The sequence below is a fragment of the Mustela nivalis genome, assembly GCF_964662115.1.
Source record: "Mustela nivalis genome assembly, chromosome: 10".
NCBI classification, from domain to species: domain Eukaryota; kingdom Metazoa; phylum Chordata; class Mammalia; order Carnivora; family Mustelidae; genus Mustela; species Mustela nivalis.
Window position 1 is genome coordinate 34093057 of NC_139029.1, and position 17114 is coordinate 34110170.

Below are 17114 nucleotides of genomic sequence, written 5' to 3' on the forward strand. Positions count from 1 at the left end.
ACAGAGAGAGAGGGGGAAGCAGGCTTCCCCCTGAGCAGAGAGCCCGATTTGGGGCTCGATCCCAGGACCCCGGGACCATGACCTGAGCCGAAGGCAGAGGCTTTAACCCACTGAGCCACCTAGGGACCCCAACCCTTGATTTTATATGTTGGTTGAGGTGTTGTCTCCGAAACGAACCCTCAAACTCTACTCTCTGTAGAGTGGAAGGTTGAGTTATATGTTTCTTGAAGCCTGTTAATTTCCTTCTCTAGGAAGAGTGCTGCTATTGCAGTGGAAGACGAATGGGTGAATGAATGAATATGAGTGAGAATTCAACTAGAAACTGTGAGGGAGGCTCAGAAAGGGAGCTGCCTGAGGCAGAGAGATAGCTTTGACCCACCAGTCTTCTCCATGCTGGTGAACTATTGATGTAAAGGACAAATACCAGTCTTGTGACTCTTGGCTTGCATATTTACTTGTGGGGGTAGCAGTTATTGCTTTTGGACACTTGGCCTTTGTCTTTTCTTTGGAAATATTTTATGGGTTTAGTCATTGTGAATTATGAGTAATGCACGTAGACTGTGATTCCCCATGTGAACAGCGCCATCTCATTTTGTAAGTAATACCTTTGGAAATTTGTTTTGTGGACAAGTGAAAGGAAGTGAATGGTTATTTTCCTAGAATTTAGTATATACAGCTTTCTTTGCTGCTTTAGTTCAAGAAAATATGGGAATATCATCTTCAGCAGATAATATCAAACTATATTAGTTTCAGGGAACCAAAATAGTTGTAATAAAATTTTAGAAACTTAAACAATATATCCTTGAGTTTGGGGGATAGAGTTAGTTTTTGGAGAATAGTGCCTTATCCATTAGCTTTACAGTCTTGGTGCAGGTGGTCAAATTAGGAAAATGTAACTCTTGTTACTAAGTTACTAATGATACTTCAGGCTGTCAAACCTTAAGCTTTTCTTGACTTTTTTTTTAAAACTTTATTTACTTTTACTTTATTTTTAGAGCAGTTGTAAGTTTACAACAAAAATGAGAGGAAGGGACAGAGATTTCCCACATATCCTCTAGACCCCACACATACACAGTTTCTGCCATTATCACTATCACTCACGAGAGTGATATATTTTTAACCCCCAAGAATGAACCTTAAATTGACACATTATTATCACCCAAAGTCCACAGTTTAATGTAGTGTTCACTCTTAGTGTTGTGCATCCTATGGGTTTGGACAAATGTACAATGACATATATCCCTCGTTAGAATATCATATGAGCTATGGTGAGTACTGTGAAGTGTGTAAACCTGGTGATTCGCAGACCTGTACCCCTGGGGCTAATAATGCATCATATGTTAATAAAAAAAAATTAAAAAAGAATATCATATGAGGGTTTCTGTTGCCCCACATCACCAGTATTTTTTGTTGCCAACATTCCAAATTTGGGGTGTTTTTATAGAACTTGTATAGTGCTATCTCATTATTTTAATTTGCATTTCCCTGATTACATATGATGCAGAGCATCTTTTCATTTGAAAGCTTTGTTTTTAAATGTATTTTTTTAAAAGATTTATTTATTTACTTTAGAGAGAAAGAGAGAGTTGTGGTGGGGTGGAGGGTGCAGAGGGAGAGAGAGAGAATCCTGAGCAGAGTCTGTTTTGAGTGTGGAGCCCTACGTGGGCTCGAGTTCATGACCTGAATCATGACCTGAGCCAAAACCAAGAGTCAGTAGCTTAACCGACTGCCCCACCAGGGATGCCTAGGTGGCTCAGTTGGTTAAGTGCTTCTGCTTTCAGCCGGTTCATAATTTAGGGTCCTGGGGTTAAGCCTGAGTCAGTCTCCTTGATCAGCGGGGAACCTGCTTTTCCTTCTCCCTCTGCTGCTCCCTCTGTTTGTGCTCTCTCTCCCTCTCCCTGACAAATAAAAAAATTAAATTCTTTAATTAAAACAAAACAAAAATCTGACTGCAGCACCCAGGTGCCCATTAAATGCATTTTTGTATTCTAACCTTGGGCTAACTTTGTGAGATAGGCAAAGTAGGTTTTTGTATTTTGTGAAGTAGTTATTTTTTAAAAAATTAATTGTTTGAGAGAGAAAAAGAGCATGTGTGTGCAAGCCAGGGGAGGGCAGAGGGAGAATAGAGAGAATCCCAGGTGGACTCTGTGTGGAGCTCAAAGCCCCTTGTAGTGTCATGGAACCAAACTGAGATCACAACCTAAGGCAAAACCAAGGGTCAGGCACTTAACCCTGAGCTACCTGGTGCCCCGCAAAGTAGGTATTGTTAATTGTTATTGCAGGTATGCAGAAAAGAAAAATGAGATTTAGGAAAGCATAATCAGCAACCAAGATTTATGAGCATAATAAGCAGTAGAACTGTGTTTATTTTATTTTATTTTTAAAGATTTATTTATTTGACAGAGAGAAATCACAAGTAGACAGAGAGGCAGCCAGAGAGAGAGAGAGAGGGAAGCAAGCTCCTTGCTGAGCAGAGAGCTCGATGCGGGACCCGATCCCAGGACCCTGAGATCATGACCTGAGCTGAAGGCAGCGGCTTAATCCACTGAGCCACCCAGGCACCCCGAACTGTGTTTAAAAATGTTTCAACTCTGAGCCCTGAGTTTTTATACCGTGTGGAATATCCTATTAGTATCATCAAGCTGTCTTTACTGTTCTTCAAACTCACAAGAGACTACATCGTCATTTGTGTCACAATTAATAGAATAAAATACTTTCATATACATTATTTTATTTGACCTTTATAAACATTTTATCTAAGCCATAGAGGCAGGTGAAATTCCAGGTCACATAAGTTATGTGTTATTGAGCCATAACATGAACTTTATTTATATTGTGTGCTCTTTTCCATGTTCCTTAATATTGTATAATGAAAATACTGTATCATTGAAACCTGTTCTTAGGGTGATGACATTTGAATTTAATGGAACGAGGTGAATGAAATACATTAGTTTCATAGGTGTACTGTAGCTGCGTTTACACTGATTTCCCCCTTGGCTTCAGACCTTAAGATAGATTCATACTTGAGTGGAGCTAAAACAGCATAATGCCCAGAGCAGTAGTAACCGTACATTTGCTACACAGGAAAGAGAGCTTTTTGTGCATCCCAGCAGATTTATTTGCTGCCAGAGCTTAGGGGAGAGGACGTTAACGATTTGGGGATAGTGGTTCCTTTTTAAAAAAAAAAAAAAAAAAGAAAGAAAGAAAGAAAGAAAGAAAAGAAAAGAAAAGAAAAGATTTATTTATTTATTTATTTATTTGACACAGAGAGAGAAATCACAAGTAGGCAGAGAGGCAGGCAGAGACGGGAAGCCGACTCCCTGCTGAGCAGAGAGCCCTATGCAGGCCTCCATCCCCAGACCCTGAGACCATGATGACCTGAGCCAGAGGCAGAGGCTTAACCCACTGAGCCACCCACTTGCCCGTGCCCGATAGTGGTTCTTTTAAGCCCACTTAGTAAACGGTGTTAAAGTAGATTTCTGTGGTGGGTTATGTTTTTCTTTCCTAAAAGCATTTTTCTTTTTTACGATCATTATAATACCTACCATCCAGAAGACTGTCAGTAAATAAGCATTGATAACGGAGTATATCCTTTCTCTAGTAAAGCCTCTTTTACCAGCCTTTATTGCAGTTGATATTTTTCATCAGTTGAACTCCAAATGAGTAAGAAGACCCTATTTTGAGCATTATAGTGATGATAATGATAATAAGTACCATTTACTTACTTGATTGAGTCATTGTTTTATTCATTAAATATTCATTTGGTATCTACTAGGCTAGGTATTGTGCTGGATGCTAAGAATGTCCTTGTGGGCAAGACTAATCTCTTCCTCTAGAGCTAACAGTCATTCTCAGAAAACAGATAATTAAGTAGCTAATGATAGTGAAGAGTTCAAAGTATGTAGAGGTAGGCTAAGGAAACTGTATGTAAGGGAGATCTTCCCAGAGGAAATGAGATTTAAGCTAAGGTTCAGGAATGTATAAAAGGAGATAAGGAGATGTATTCCAGGCAGAATAATAGGTGTGAAGCCCTGAAGGTGAAGAGAGGGTATGCCTTGTCCTAGAGATCAAAACTGCAGTGAGACTGGGGAGTTGTACAAAGGACACTGAAGAGGTAGGCAGTAGCAGCCAGGTAGTACCCTGTAGGCTACAGAAAGGATTTTTGAGTTTATCCATTGAGGAGTTTAAGAAGAAAAATGACCCAATCAAGTTCTGCATTTTAAAATTATCTTTTTGGCTTTTTGCTTTGTTAAACAAAGATAGTATTAGATAGTATTAGATTAGATAATATTAGACAGATACTAATTACTTGATATTTATATTGATATAACATTAAGGATCCAGGGGAACAAACTGAAAGGTGATGAGCTAGGAAGGTGGTATAGCATGATGCTGGTTTGGACTAGGGGAGATGGCAGTGGAGATAAAGTGAAACTGACAGGCTAAAGATAGACCTTTTGGAGGTAGAATTGGCAAGGCTTGCTGAATAATTGGATTGGAGGGTGAGAAAAAGTGAATCAAGAAGGATCTGAACAGAGAGTTGATAGAGGGAGGTAGGTGGGGAATGGGCTAGGTGGGTGATGGGTATTAAGGCGGGCACTTGTTAAGATGAACACTGGGTGTTACATGAAAGTGATGAGTCAGTAAATTCTACTCCTGAAACCAATATTACACTATATGTTAACCCTTGAGAATTTAAATAAAAATTTGTAAGTTAAAAAAAAAAAAAGAAGAATGACCCTGGATTTGGTGGTACCATCACTGAAATAGAAAATACAGGATGAGCTAGATTGAGTAGAAAGCCAGGTTGAGGTTTTAGACATCTTAAGGACAAGATAGTTCTATTTAAAACTATAGAACTCAGGAGAGAGAGATGGGACGAAGATACAAATATGGGAGTCATCTGTAAAATATGTAGAAAGAGTTTCCAGGCAGAGTTTTAAGGACAAATAACATTTAAAGGTCTCAGATGGTGAAGGATGAGCCTGCAAAGGTGTTTAAGTAGTGTTTTCAGAAATAAGAGCTATAACAGGAGAATGGTTTTGGGGAAATAAAATTCTTTCAGGATAGAAGAGTGAATGATACTGTCAAATTCTGCTGAGCAGTCAAGCCAGAAAAAGAAATGGTAGACAAAATACATGGGAGGTTTTTTTACATGGGGTCCATTGATAGCCTGGCAAGGATAGTTTAAATGGGGGTGGTAAAGTCTGGGGATGTTTGCAATGTGCTGAAGAACAAATAGGAGGTGAGAAATTGGAGACAGTGAACGTTGACTAATTCAAAAAGCGTGCTTGTGATTAAAAAAATGGGGCGGGAGGGTGCCTGAGTGGCCCAGTTCATTAAGCTTCTGACTCTTTTTTTCCAAAAGATATATTTATTTATTTTTAAAGAGAGATTGAACGAGAGTGAGCTGGGTGTGGGGAGGGGCAGAGGGAGAGAGAGTCCCAAGCAGACTCTCTGGTGAGCACAGAGCCTGACGTGGGGCTCGATCCCAAGACCCAGAGATCATGACCCAAGCCAAGACCAAGAGTCCGATACTTAACTGCCTGCACCAACCAGGCATCCCTAAGCTTTGGACTCTTGATCTCAGCTCTGATCTTTGGTCTCATGGTCATGCTTTGAAACCCTGCTCTATGGGCTCTATGCTGGGCGTGGAATCTACTTACAAAAAAAAAAGAACAAAGAATAAAAGAAGGTGTGGTTGTGAAGGGAAAAAGACTTGATAAGGCCGTAGTTGAAGAGGGATGTGTAGTAGTCAAGGGAATAAATTTTTTTTAAGGTGGGATAGACATGTATGTGTTCAGAATGCTAATTCTGATCATGAAGAATATGGAGAGTCAAGATATAACTAGTAGATCAGAGAAGCTGGAATGGGATGGGCTTCACCTGATGTTATAATGTATTGTCAGATATTATCATCTTTCTGATCTGAAGTGATAAATCAAATTTATAGTTATCTGTCTAAATGAGAGTGCTCTTATCTCAGCTAAACTTCATGACTATGCAGATTCCCTCCTTAATTTGCTTTGAATATTCTCTGGGAAAGGGAGGATTGGGAAATCCTATCTGATTGGAGAGCACTTTTTGTTCCACTTTGTCTTAGGCCTGTCTTTATGGTACCAGAGTGCTTGGCATGGAATGTACTCATCTGGAGCCCTGGGCATCCATCTTGCAAGTGCAGGCTTTTGTGGAGGTCCAAGGAGAGAGGGTAAGGAAGAAGGGATAGATCTTCATGGATGCATTTTGTTACCTTATCTAAAAGGAATTCAGAGAGGGACACATAAGCATTTTGTAGAATTATCACTATTATTACCCCCAAATATAACCCACCTCATGTTACCTATTTAAACTATTCAGGAAGCCAGAACTGTCATACAGGTTCAAAGAATGATATTACCAGTTTTATATAGGTATTTCAGAATAAAAAAGAAAAAGGACATCTTCTCTTAACCACATTTTATGAGGATTATGATGCCTAAACTGATAAGGACAGTTTGAGAAGAGAAAATACATAGGCAAATCTTACTTAGCAAAGAGGCAAAATCCTCAATAAAAGCTTCCAGACCTAGATGATTTTATCAGTGAAAACTGTATATTAGGGGCACCTGGGTGGCTCAGTTGGTGAAGTATCTGCCTTCGGCTCAAGTCATGATCCTGGGATTGAGCCCCGCATTGGGCTCCCTGCTCAGTAGGGAGCCTGCTTCTTTCTCTCTCTCTGTAGCATCCTCTGCTTGTGTTGGCTTGCTCTCTCTGTCAAATAAATAAACAAAATCTTTAAAACCAAACAATGCTGCTTAATAATTAAGGAAGAAATAACACCAATCTTATACAAGCTCTTTCAGAAAATAGAGGCAGGAACTGTTCCCAGCCAATTTTAGGAGGCCAGGATAATTGTGATACCAAAATCTGACAAAGGCATTGTAATAAAATCTAGAGACCATTATCCCTTATGAACATAGATACAAAAATCATTAATAAAATATTAACAAAGTTAATCTAACCAAGTTGGGTTATACCCAGAAATGTAAGATTAGTTTAATAAGGATAGTCCCCAACTTATGATAGTTTAACTTGTGATTTATCAACTTTATGATGGTGTGAAAATGATACACATTTGGTAGAGACTATATGTTGACTTTTTAAATTTGGTATTTTCCTGGGATAGTGGTAATGTAGTATGCTACTCTCCAGTCAGTCACACAATTGATATACTTACAGCCATTCTGTTTTTCACGTTCAGTATAGGTTTTAAACCATTATGTTAAGTTAGTCAACACTTTATTATAAAATAGACTTTATGTTAGGTAATTTGGCCATGTGAAGGCTAATGTAAGTGGAAAGAAGTAAAACTCTCTTTTTTTATAGAGGACTTTTTTTTTTTTTTTTTTTTAAGTTTACTTCAGAGAGAGAGAGAGAGAGTGTCCCAGCAGGGGAGAAGGGCAGAAGGAGGAGAGAGGGAAACTCCCTGCTGAGGGGGGAGCCCAATGCAGGGCTTGATCTCATGACCTTTAGATCAGGACCTGAGCCAAAACCAAGAGTTAGACACCTAAACCGCTAGCCACCCAGGCGCCCCGAGAACACAATTGTTTATACATAAAAATCCCATGGAATCTACAAAACAGCTATTACAACTAATAATGAATGAATATAGCAAAGTTGTAGGACTCAGTCAATATATAAAACTTGATTGTATTTCTGTTCTAGAAGCAAGCAATTGGAAAGCATTTTATTTACAACAGCTTTAGAAATATTGACTTAGGGGTAAGTTTCACAAAAGAAGATCTTTTTGCTTAAAACTATAGAACTTTGCATAGAATAATTAACATAGATCTAAGTAAGTGGAGAAATACTATGTTCATGGGTTGGAAGACTCAATATTAAGATCTCAGTTCTTTCCAAATTGGTCTGTAATCCCAGCAGACATTTTTGTACAAATTAATAATTTATATGCAGCATTTATATGCAAATGCAAAGAGTCTAGAATGTCCAAATCATTCTTGAAGAAGAATGAAGTTAGAAGACGACATGGTCTGACTTTAATACTAGAGCTATAGAATCAAAAAGTGTGGTGCTGGCACAGGGTAGAAAAATGGAGTGCAGTAGAGAGTCCCAGAATAGCCCATTCTATTTTAATTTGATTTTCAACAAAGGTGCCAAAGAAATCTGTTGGTGGAGAGATGGTGTTTTCCATAAATGGTGCTGAAATAAGTGGATATCTATATGGAAAAATAAATGAACCTTAACCCTAACTCACATGCTACCCCCAAATTAATTCAAAATGGATCATAAGGCTAAGGACTAAAAACCAAAAAGCTTCTAGAAATAAAATATAGGAGAATATTTTTGTGCTCTTGGCATGGGCAAAGTTTTCTTAGGCAAGATTCTGAAAGCATTAACCATAAAAAAAAATGGATGAATTGTCCTTCATCAAAATTTAAAACTTTTTGCTCATCAAAAGACACCAGTAATGACTTTGTTAGGCAAGCCACACACTAAGAGAAAATATTCATCAGACATATCTAACAAAGGACCTGGGTCTAGAATATATAAAGAATTCTTTTTTCCCCCAAAGATTTTTATTTATTTATTTGTTTGTTTGTTTGTTTGACAGAGATCACAAGTAGGCAGATAGGCAGGCAGAGAGACAGAGAAGGAAGCAGGCTCCCTGCTGAGCAGAGAGCATGATTCGGAGCTCAATCCCAGGACTCTGGGATTATGACCTGAGCCGGAGGCAGAGGCATTAACCCACTGAGCCACCCAGGCACCCCTATATGAAGAATTCAGCTCAAAAATAAAAAGATAAATAGCCCAATTATAAAAGGGGGTTCATGAAAGAAAGATGGTTCATGAAAGAATATGTACTGATGGCTAATAAGGCACACAAAAAGAAGTTTAACATCATCATCATTAGTCATCTTCAAAATGCAAATTAAAACTCAATGGGATACACCTACGCACTTGCTACAATCTAGGCTAAAATTTAAATACTGATGGCACATATTGGCATGAATGTGGCATAGTTCTTGGGGTGAGTATAGAGCAATTCTTATTATTAGTAATATTACTACATTAGCTAGAGTGTGAAGCAATTAAAATTCTAATACAGTTTTTTTTTAAAGATTTTATTTATTTATTTGACAGAGAGAGATCACAAGTAGGCAGAGAGGCAGGCAGAGAGAGAGAGAGAGAGGAGGAAGCAGGCTCCCTGCTGATCATGACCCGAGCCGAAGGCAGCAGCTTAACCCACTGAGCCACCCAGGTGCCCCAAAATTCTAATACACTGTTAATGGGAGTGTAACTTGGTATAATCACTTCAGAAAAAGATCTGGTAGTTTCTTATAAAACAAATTTATATCCATCCTATAACCCAGTAATCCCATACCTAGGTATTTACGCAAGACATGAAACATAGGCCTATTAAAAGACTTGTACAGGAATGTTAATAGCTCAAAACTGGAAATAACCCTAATATCCATTAGTATGAGAAAAGCTAAATAAACTGGTATATTCATGTGAATATGAATATGAATTTTATATGAATGTTTTATGCAACATATGGATGAATTTCTAAAATGCTGTGCTGAGTGCAAGAAGTTTTATATACAAGTGTTCATATTTGTTCCATTTAATGAAGTTCTGGGACAGGCAAAACTAATCCATGGTGGAAAAACGGGAATAGTAGTATTTGCTTGGGTGGGGTAATAATGGTTTGTTGGGAATTTACCAAAAAAAGATATGATGGAACTCTCTGGATTGATGGACATGTTCTATATTTTGTTAGGGATTTGGGTTACCTTGGTTTTACATTAATTAAACTTATCATCTGGCATACTTAAGATTTGTGCAGTAAATTTAAATATAAATTTATTTCTATTTATATATCCAACATGAAAGCATAGTAAATAAATGCTGAATTCTGGATAATGATATACATGCTTAAGGGTCTACTGATGTTTGTAGTCTACTTGAAGATGCATTTTGTTTTTTAAAAATGAATGGGTGGCTAAACATGTGATAAAGCAAATATAAGTGTATCTTGGAGCTATTGTGTGTTCAGTTCCAGACCACCACCTAAAGCAAATATTGCAATAAAGCAAGCCAAATGACTTTTTTGGTTATCCAATGCATATAAAAGTTATGTTTACACTATACTGTAGTCTATTAAGTGAGCAACAGCATTCTGTCTAGAAAAAAACCTGTATACCTTAATTTAAAAATACTTTGTTGCTAAAAAATACTAGCCACCATCTTGGCTTTCAGTGAGTTGTAATCTTTTTGCTGGTGGAGGGTCTTACATTGATGTTGATGGCTGCCGACTGATCAGGATGGTGGTTGCTAAAGGTTGGGATGGTTGTGGCAGTTTCTTGAAAAAGACAACAGTGACTCTCTTCCTTTCATGAATGATTTCTCTGTAGTGTGACATGTGGTTTGATAGTATTTTACACATAGAACTTCTTTCAAAATTGGTGTCAATCCTCTCAAACTCTGCCACTGCCTTTTTTTTTTTTTTTAAAGATTTTATTTATTTATTTATTTGACAGATCACAAGTAGGCAGAGAGTCAGACAGAGAGAAGGGGGTGGGAAGCAGGCTCCCTGCTGAGCAGAGAGCCAGATGTGGAGCTTGCTCCCAGGACCCCGAGATCATGACCTGAGCCGAAGTCTGCCACTGCTTTGTCAACTAAGTTTATGTGGTATTCTAAATTCTATGTTATTGTTTCAACATTCTTCACAGTATCCTTACCAGGAGGAAATCCCATCCCAAGAAACCACTGTTCATCCATAAGAAGTAACTCCTCATCCGTTCAAGTGTTATCATGAGATTGCAGCAATTCAGTCAGACCTTCAGGCTCCACTTGTAATTCTAGTTCTCTTCCTATTTACACCCCATTTGCGGTTACTTCTTCCACTGAGATCTTAAGCTCCTCAAAGTCACCCTTGAGTGTTGGAATCCACTTCTTTCACGTTCCAGTTCATGTTGATATTTTGGCCGCCTCCCATGAATCACGAATGTTCTTCATGGCTTCTAGAATGGTGAATCCTTTCTGGAAGGTTTTCCATTTACTTTGCATAAATCTGTCAGAGGAATCACTACCTATGGCAGCTAAAGCCTTGCAGAATGTGTTTCTTGAAAGTCAAAATTACTCCCTGATCGATGGGCTACAGAATGGTTGTGTTAACAAGCATGAAAACATTAATCTTGTTGTACATCTCCATCAGAGCTCTTGGGTGACCACATGCATTGTCAATGAGCAGTGATACTTTGAGAGGAGTCTTATTTTTTCTGAGCGGGTCTCAACAGCAGGCTTCCAATTATTCAGTAAACCATGCTATAAACAGATGTGCTGTCATCGGGGCTTTGTTGTTTCGTTGATAGAGTACAATTAGAGTAGATTTAGCATAATTCTTAAGGGCCCTAGGATTTTTAGAATGGTCAGTGAGCATGGACTTCAGTTTAATTCACCAGCTGCGTTAGACTCTAACAAGAGATTCAGCCTGTCCTTTGAAGCTTTAATGCCTTGACCTCTCTAGTTATGGAGGTCCCAGATGGCATCTTCCAAAATGAACCTGTTTCATTTACATTAAAAATCTTTTGGGTAGTGTAGCCACCTTCATTAAATATCTTAGCAAGATCTTCTGGACAACTTACTGTAGCTTCTACATCAGCTCTTGATGCTTCACCTTACATTTTTATGTTAAGGAGATGGCTTCTTTCCCTACAGCTTAATGAACCAACTTTTGCTCACTTGATACTTTTTTTCTGCAGTTCCCTCTTATTTCTTAGCTTTCATGCAAAGGAAGGGAATTAGGGCCTTGCACTGGATTTTAGGGAATGTTGTGGCTGTTTTGATCTTCTATCCAGACTACTCAAAATATCAGCAATAAGGCTGTTCTGCTTTTCTTATTCATGTGTTCACAGGATCAACTCTGGATCAAGTGCAGTGTCAAAGTTTTTATCTACAAGTTGACTCTAAAATTTATGCATAAGAGCAAAGCCCCAAGATTAGGTCTCATAATTTTCAAGAGCAATAACAATGTGAATGGAATTGCCTTACTAGTATCAAGATTTATTGTCAAGCTATACCAATTAAACAGTGTAGTATTGGCACAGGGGCTGACAGTACAGTGGAACAGATTATAGTCAAGAGAGACATCCCTGCATTTATGGAAACTTAATGTTGTACTGAATTTGCACTTCAGTTAACAAATGGCCTAAGCTAATCAATCATTTATATAGAAGAAAATATGATAATATTCCTATTTGTGTGAAAATAAACCTACAACTCTTTTAGGAGAAGATATAAGCAAATATTTTCATGTGATTGTGTGTTAGAGATGTATTTCTTATGTATAAAAAGTAATATAAGGAGAGATTGGTAAGTTTGACTATATAAAAATTAAATCTTTTGATGACACCATTAAAAATAAAAGTAAAAAAAAAAGTTAAAAAGATTAGACTGAGGAAACATTTTCAATGAATTAACTTACGAATAATTATTATCCAGAATATATCTTTTAATTCAATGAGAAAATCAGAAAATCTAATAGAAAAATGGGCTGAAGTATAAATAGGCAGCTCACTGTTGAGGAAACCCTAGTGGTTAGTAAACACATGAAATCTTGCTTAACTTCACTAATAATTATAGGAAATACCAATTAAAACTATACTATGATGGGCGTTGCTTGGCTGATTCAGTTGGTGGAAAGGGTGTTTCTTGATCTCAAGGTTGTGGTTTTGAGCCCCCACATTGGGTGTAGAGATTACCTAAAAATAAAATTTAAAAAATTTGAAAAAATTGAAAACTATACTATGACGAGAGTTAATACATTGGTAAAAATGGAAAAGTCAGGGGTGCCTGGGTGGCTCAATCAGTTAGGCGTCCGACTCTTGATTTCAGTTCAGGTCATGATCTTGGGGTTGTGGGATTGGCTGTGTTTGGCTCTGCGTTCAGTGCGGAGTCGGCTTGAGGTTCATTCTCCCTCTCCTTTCCCCTCTGCTTCTCCCCCCTTTATATATAAAGACTATATAAATATAATCTTTAAAAAATTAAAAAGTTGGGGCATCTGGGTGGCTCAGTCAGTTGGACATCTGCCTTAAGATCAGGTCATGATCCCAGGGTCCTGGGATCGAGCCCCACATCGGGCTCCCTGCTCAGAGGGGAGCCTGGTTCTCCCTCTCCCTCTGCCTGCCACTCCCCCTACTTGTTCTCTCCTTCTCTCACTGTCAACTAAATATAAAATCTTTCCTAAAAAATCAGAAGGGAAAGCTTTTTTAATAAAAAAATTAAAAAGTCTGCAAATACCAAGTATTGGAGAGTATGTGTTCAACAGTTATTTTTTGAGCATCTACTATATATGTCAATCACTGTTCTAAGTCATTCAGATGTACTAGTAAATAAAACATACTGAGATCCTTGCCCTCATGGAGCTTTGATTCTAGTGGGGGAGTATAGAAAATAGGCAATAAGCATAATTAAATTATATAACATGTTAGTGATAAATGTATTGAAAGTATATTGGTGATATATTAAAAAAAAAGTTATAGCAGGGTAAGAGGTTGATGGGATGGTAAGTTGCAATATTATGTAGGGCTATCAGGGTAGTAGACTTCATGCTCAAGTAAAAATTGAGCCAAGATTTTTGAAGGCTGTTAGGGAGTTAGTCAAGGAAATATTTGGGGGAGGAGCAGCATTCTAGATAGAATGCACAGATTAGCATTAAGGCCTTAAGGTAGTAGAATGCTGATGTGTTTGACAAACAATAGAGTCCAGTATGGCTGGATCAAAGTGTGCAAGGGAGGGAGGAGGTCAGAGAGATACTGGGAAGTGGTGGTGGGTCACCGTTCTAGGTCTTTATGTGGATTTTGACTTTAACTCGTGAGTGAATCAGGGATCCATTTGAGGGTTTTGAGCAGGAGCATTATGATCTAACTGACTTTTAAAAGGAACACTGTTACACTGAGAATAGACTATAGAGGGATAAGGGTAGAAGCAGGAATGGGGTACCAGTTAAGAGATGGTTGAGAAGCCAGGCAGAGACCATGGTGGCTTAGATTGCAATAGCAGAAACCAAGAGGTTTTTCTCTAACTCTTCAAGTGACAAAATAGAATCGAGACTCTTTAGACCTTTTAACTGAATTTATTGTGACTACTGTATATTTTGTTGCAGAAATTTTAATGGATTTTGTGTGTTTTGTTGCTACCCCAGTCTTTTTTGAAGGTGTTATTTGATAAATTGTTACATAATATAACATATATGTGCCATTACTTTAATACCCAACCCTCCCAATTCCAATATCTAAAACATAACTAAATCCAAGGTTTTGTTTAAGAGATTATATATGTATAAACACTGCAGAGATACGTCTGAAAAATGGTTGTATTCTGGATGTATTTTAAAGCTAGAGCTATTAAGAATTCCTGATGGGAGCGCGGAGGTGGCTCAGGGGTTAAGCCTCTGCCTTCGGCTGGAGTCATGGGATTGATGCCTATGAGGCCGGCCTCATCAGGCTCTCTGCTCAGCAGGGAACCTGCTTCCTGCCCTCTCTCTTTGCCTGCCTCTCTGCCTACTTGTGATCTATGTCAAATAAATAAAGTCTTAAAAAAAGAATAAATAAAGTCTTAAAAAAAGAATTCCTGATGGATGGTATAATTTTACGCATGTGTGGAATTTAAGAAACAAAGCAGATGAATATATGGGAGAGGGAAAAAAGAAAAAGGGAAACAAGTAAGATTCTTAAGGAGGGGCTCCTGGGTGGCTCAGTGGGTTAAAGCGACTCAGTGGGTTAAAGCCTCTGCCTTCGGCTCAGGTCGTGATCCCAGGGTCCTGGTATCGAGCCCCGCATCAGGCTCTCTGCTCAGCAGGGAGCCTGCTTCCTTCTCTGTCTCTCTGCCTGCCTATTTGCCTACTTGTGATCTCTGTCTGTCAAATAAATAAATAAAATCTTTTTTTAAAAAGTGACTCTTAATGGTAGAGAACAAACTGAGGGTTGATGGAGGGATGTGGGTGGGAGATGGACTAGAAAGGTGATGGGCATTAAGGAGGGCACTTGTTATGATGAGCACTGGATGTTATATATAAGTGAGGAATCTTTGGATTCTACTTCTGAAACCAATATTGCACTGTATGTTAACTAACTAGAATTTAAATAAAAATTTAAAAAATAAAATCCTTCAGGAGAGAAAAAGGGGGAAATGATTGTGACAAAACTCTTGATAATCATGAAATTTTAATGATTAAGAAAATAAAATTACAAAATAAAGAATTTCTGATGGATGGGATATGATGGATGTGAATTATGGAGGAGTTCAGATGTTTTGGTCTAAACAACCAGAAGGGGGCGCCTGGGTGGCTCAGTGGGTTAAAGCCTCTGCCTTCCGCTCAGGTCATGATCCCCAGGGTCCTGGGATTGAGCCCCACATCCTCTCTGCTCTGCAGGGAGCCTGCTTCCTCCTCTCTCTCTGCCTGCTTCTCTGCCTACTTGTGATCTCTTTCTGTCAAATAAATAAATAAAATCTTAAAAAAATAAAATAAACAACCAGAAGAATAGAAATACTGTCATCTGAGATGGGGAAAGCCTGTTGTTGAAATCAATTTTGGTGGAAAGAATGAGCTCAGTTTGGGACATAGGGGATTTGAGTTGTTGAGTGGGCAAATTGGTTATAAGTGTCAGAAGTTTGGGAGACAGGTCTGGGAAGCACTGGAGGGGGAGGTTAAACCTAAATGTATACTTCCAAGAAACTTTATATAATGTGCATGAAGACACAAGTACAAGCTATTTTTTTTTTTTAAGATTTTATTTATTTATTTGTCAGAGAAAGAGAGGGAGAGAGAGCAAGCACAGGCAGACAGAATGGCAGGCAGAGGCAGAGGGAGAAGCAGGCTCCCTGCCGAGCAAGGAGCCCGATGCGGGACTCGATCCCAGGATGCTGGGATCATGACCTGAGCCAAAGGCAGCTGCTTAACCAACTGAGCCACCCTGGCGTCCCAAGTACAAGCTATTTTATAGGAGTATTGTTTTGATGAAGAAGATAAATATGCAAAGAAAGTTAACTTTCTGTTTCCTGGAAAGTCGATAAATAAATATTATATATAAGTGTCAAAATAAGTGGATTAATAACAAAAGTGAGAAATATTCATGTGGGTGAATTTACCAGTTATAATGTTGAAGTCAGCAGATGAATACATACAATATTTTAAATAATTTAAAAACCTGTGAAACAGTACTAATAATTGTTTGTGAATATATATGTAAGAAAATATAAAGACATATGGCAAAGAAACAAAATACTCATACCAGTTAAAGTGGGGAGCTGAGGGAGGTGGTCCTTGATACATTTTGAAAGCAAGTCACCGAGGCCCATCTGTGACTAGTGGTTTCACCCCAGCAGTGTCTGTAGTCATCCCTTTGTTATATTACTTTCTGTACTTCTTTGTCTAAAATGTTTCCTAATTAAAGAAAAATTCCATGTCGTTTCTTTCTTATCCCCGACTCTTAATGGGGGGTGGTGAATACTTTCTAATTCATCAAGTTAATGGCTAGCCCAAAATGTAGCTGGAGTAATCTCCACTGGTGAGATGGTTCCATCTAGTGGGGAAAAGGCTGTAAGTAGTCTGAGACGTTCCTTTTGGAAATAGTTCAACTGACTATTCTTTATTTTGCTGAATTTAAAAATAAGGGAAGAGGTTATTGTTTGGAAATAGTTTTTGCTCTTGTTAAGATAATGCTGTAGGACATTTAATGCAGACCTGTAGGACTTAGGTGTGTCCTTATTTCTGTGTAACTTGTGTTTGTGCTTTGTTTTTCAGAAGGAGTTGAGCCTTCCAAGAAGAGGCAGCTTGTAAGTTGATGATTATTATGATTATGATTATGAACACTAGCTTAGGAATCCCTCCTGGGGACCATTGTCAGTTATTATTTGGAGGAGTCCCATATATTCCACCTCCCCCCACCCCCTTCTTATTTGGGCCAGGGAACCTGGTGGGCCAGCCAGTTTCTCTTGCTAGGTCAGATACTCCAATTTCCCCCACCCCTTCTCACTCTTCTCTGTCTTGGTTTTTGGCTAGCATTTGAGCAAGAGCTGCTGCTTAAGTACCCATCATAGTTTTATGGGTT

The 17114-nt window shown here is 38.4% G+C and overlaps 1 protein-coding gene across 14 annotated transcripts in view; it reads left to right on the plus strand.

Moving 5' to 3' along the window:
* Positions 1–17114, plus strand: part of MAST2 (microtubule associated serine/threonine kinase 2) — a 210611-nt gene that overhangs the window by 67303 nt on the left and 126194 nt on the right. For 11 of the 14 annotated variants that reach the window (XM_082687229.1, XM_082687216.1, XM_082687222.1 and 8 more), the window contains one exon: positions 16808–16839. In XM_082687229.1, the coding sequence (XP_082543355.1) occupies positions 16808–16839 (32 nt within the window). The remainder of the gene's footprint in view (positions 1–16807; positions 16840–17114) is intronic. The other 3 variants (XM_082687227.1, XM_082687233.1, XM_082687224.1) reach the window with 1 other exon arrangement.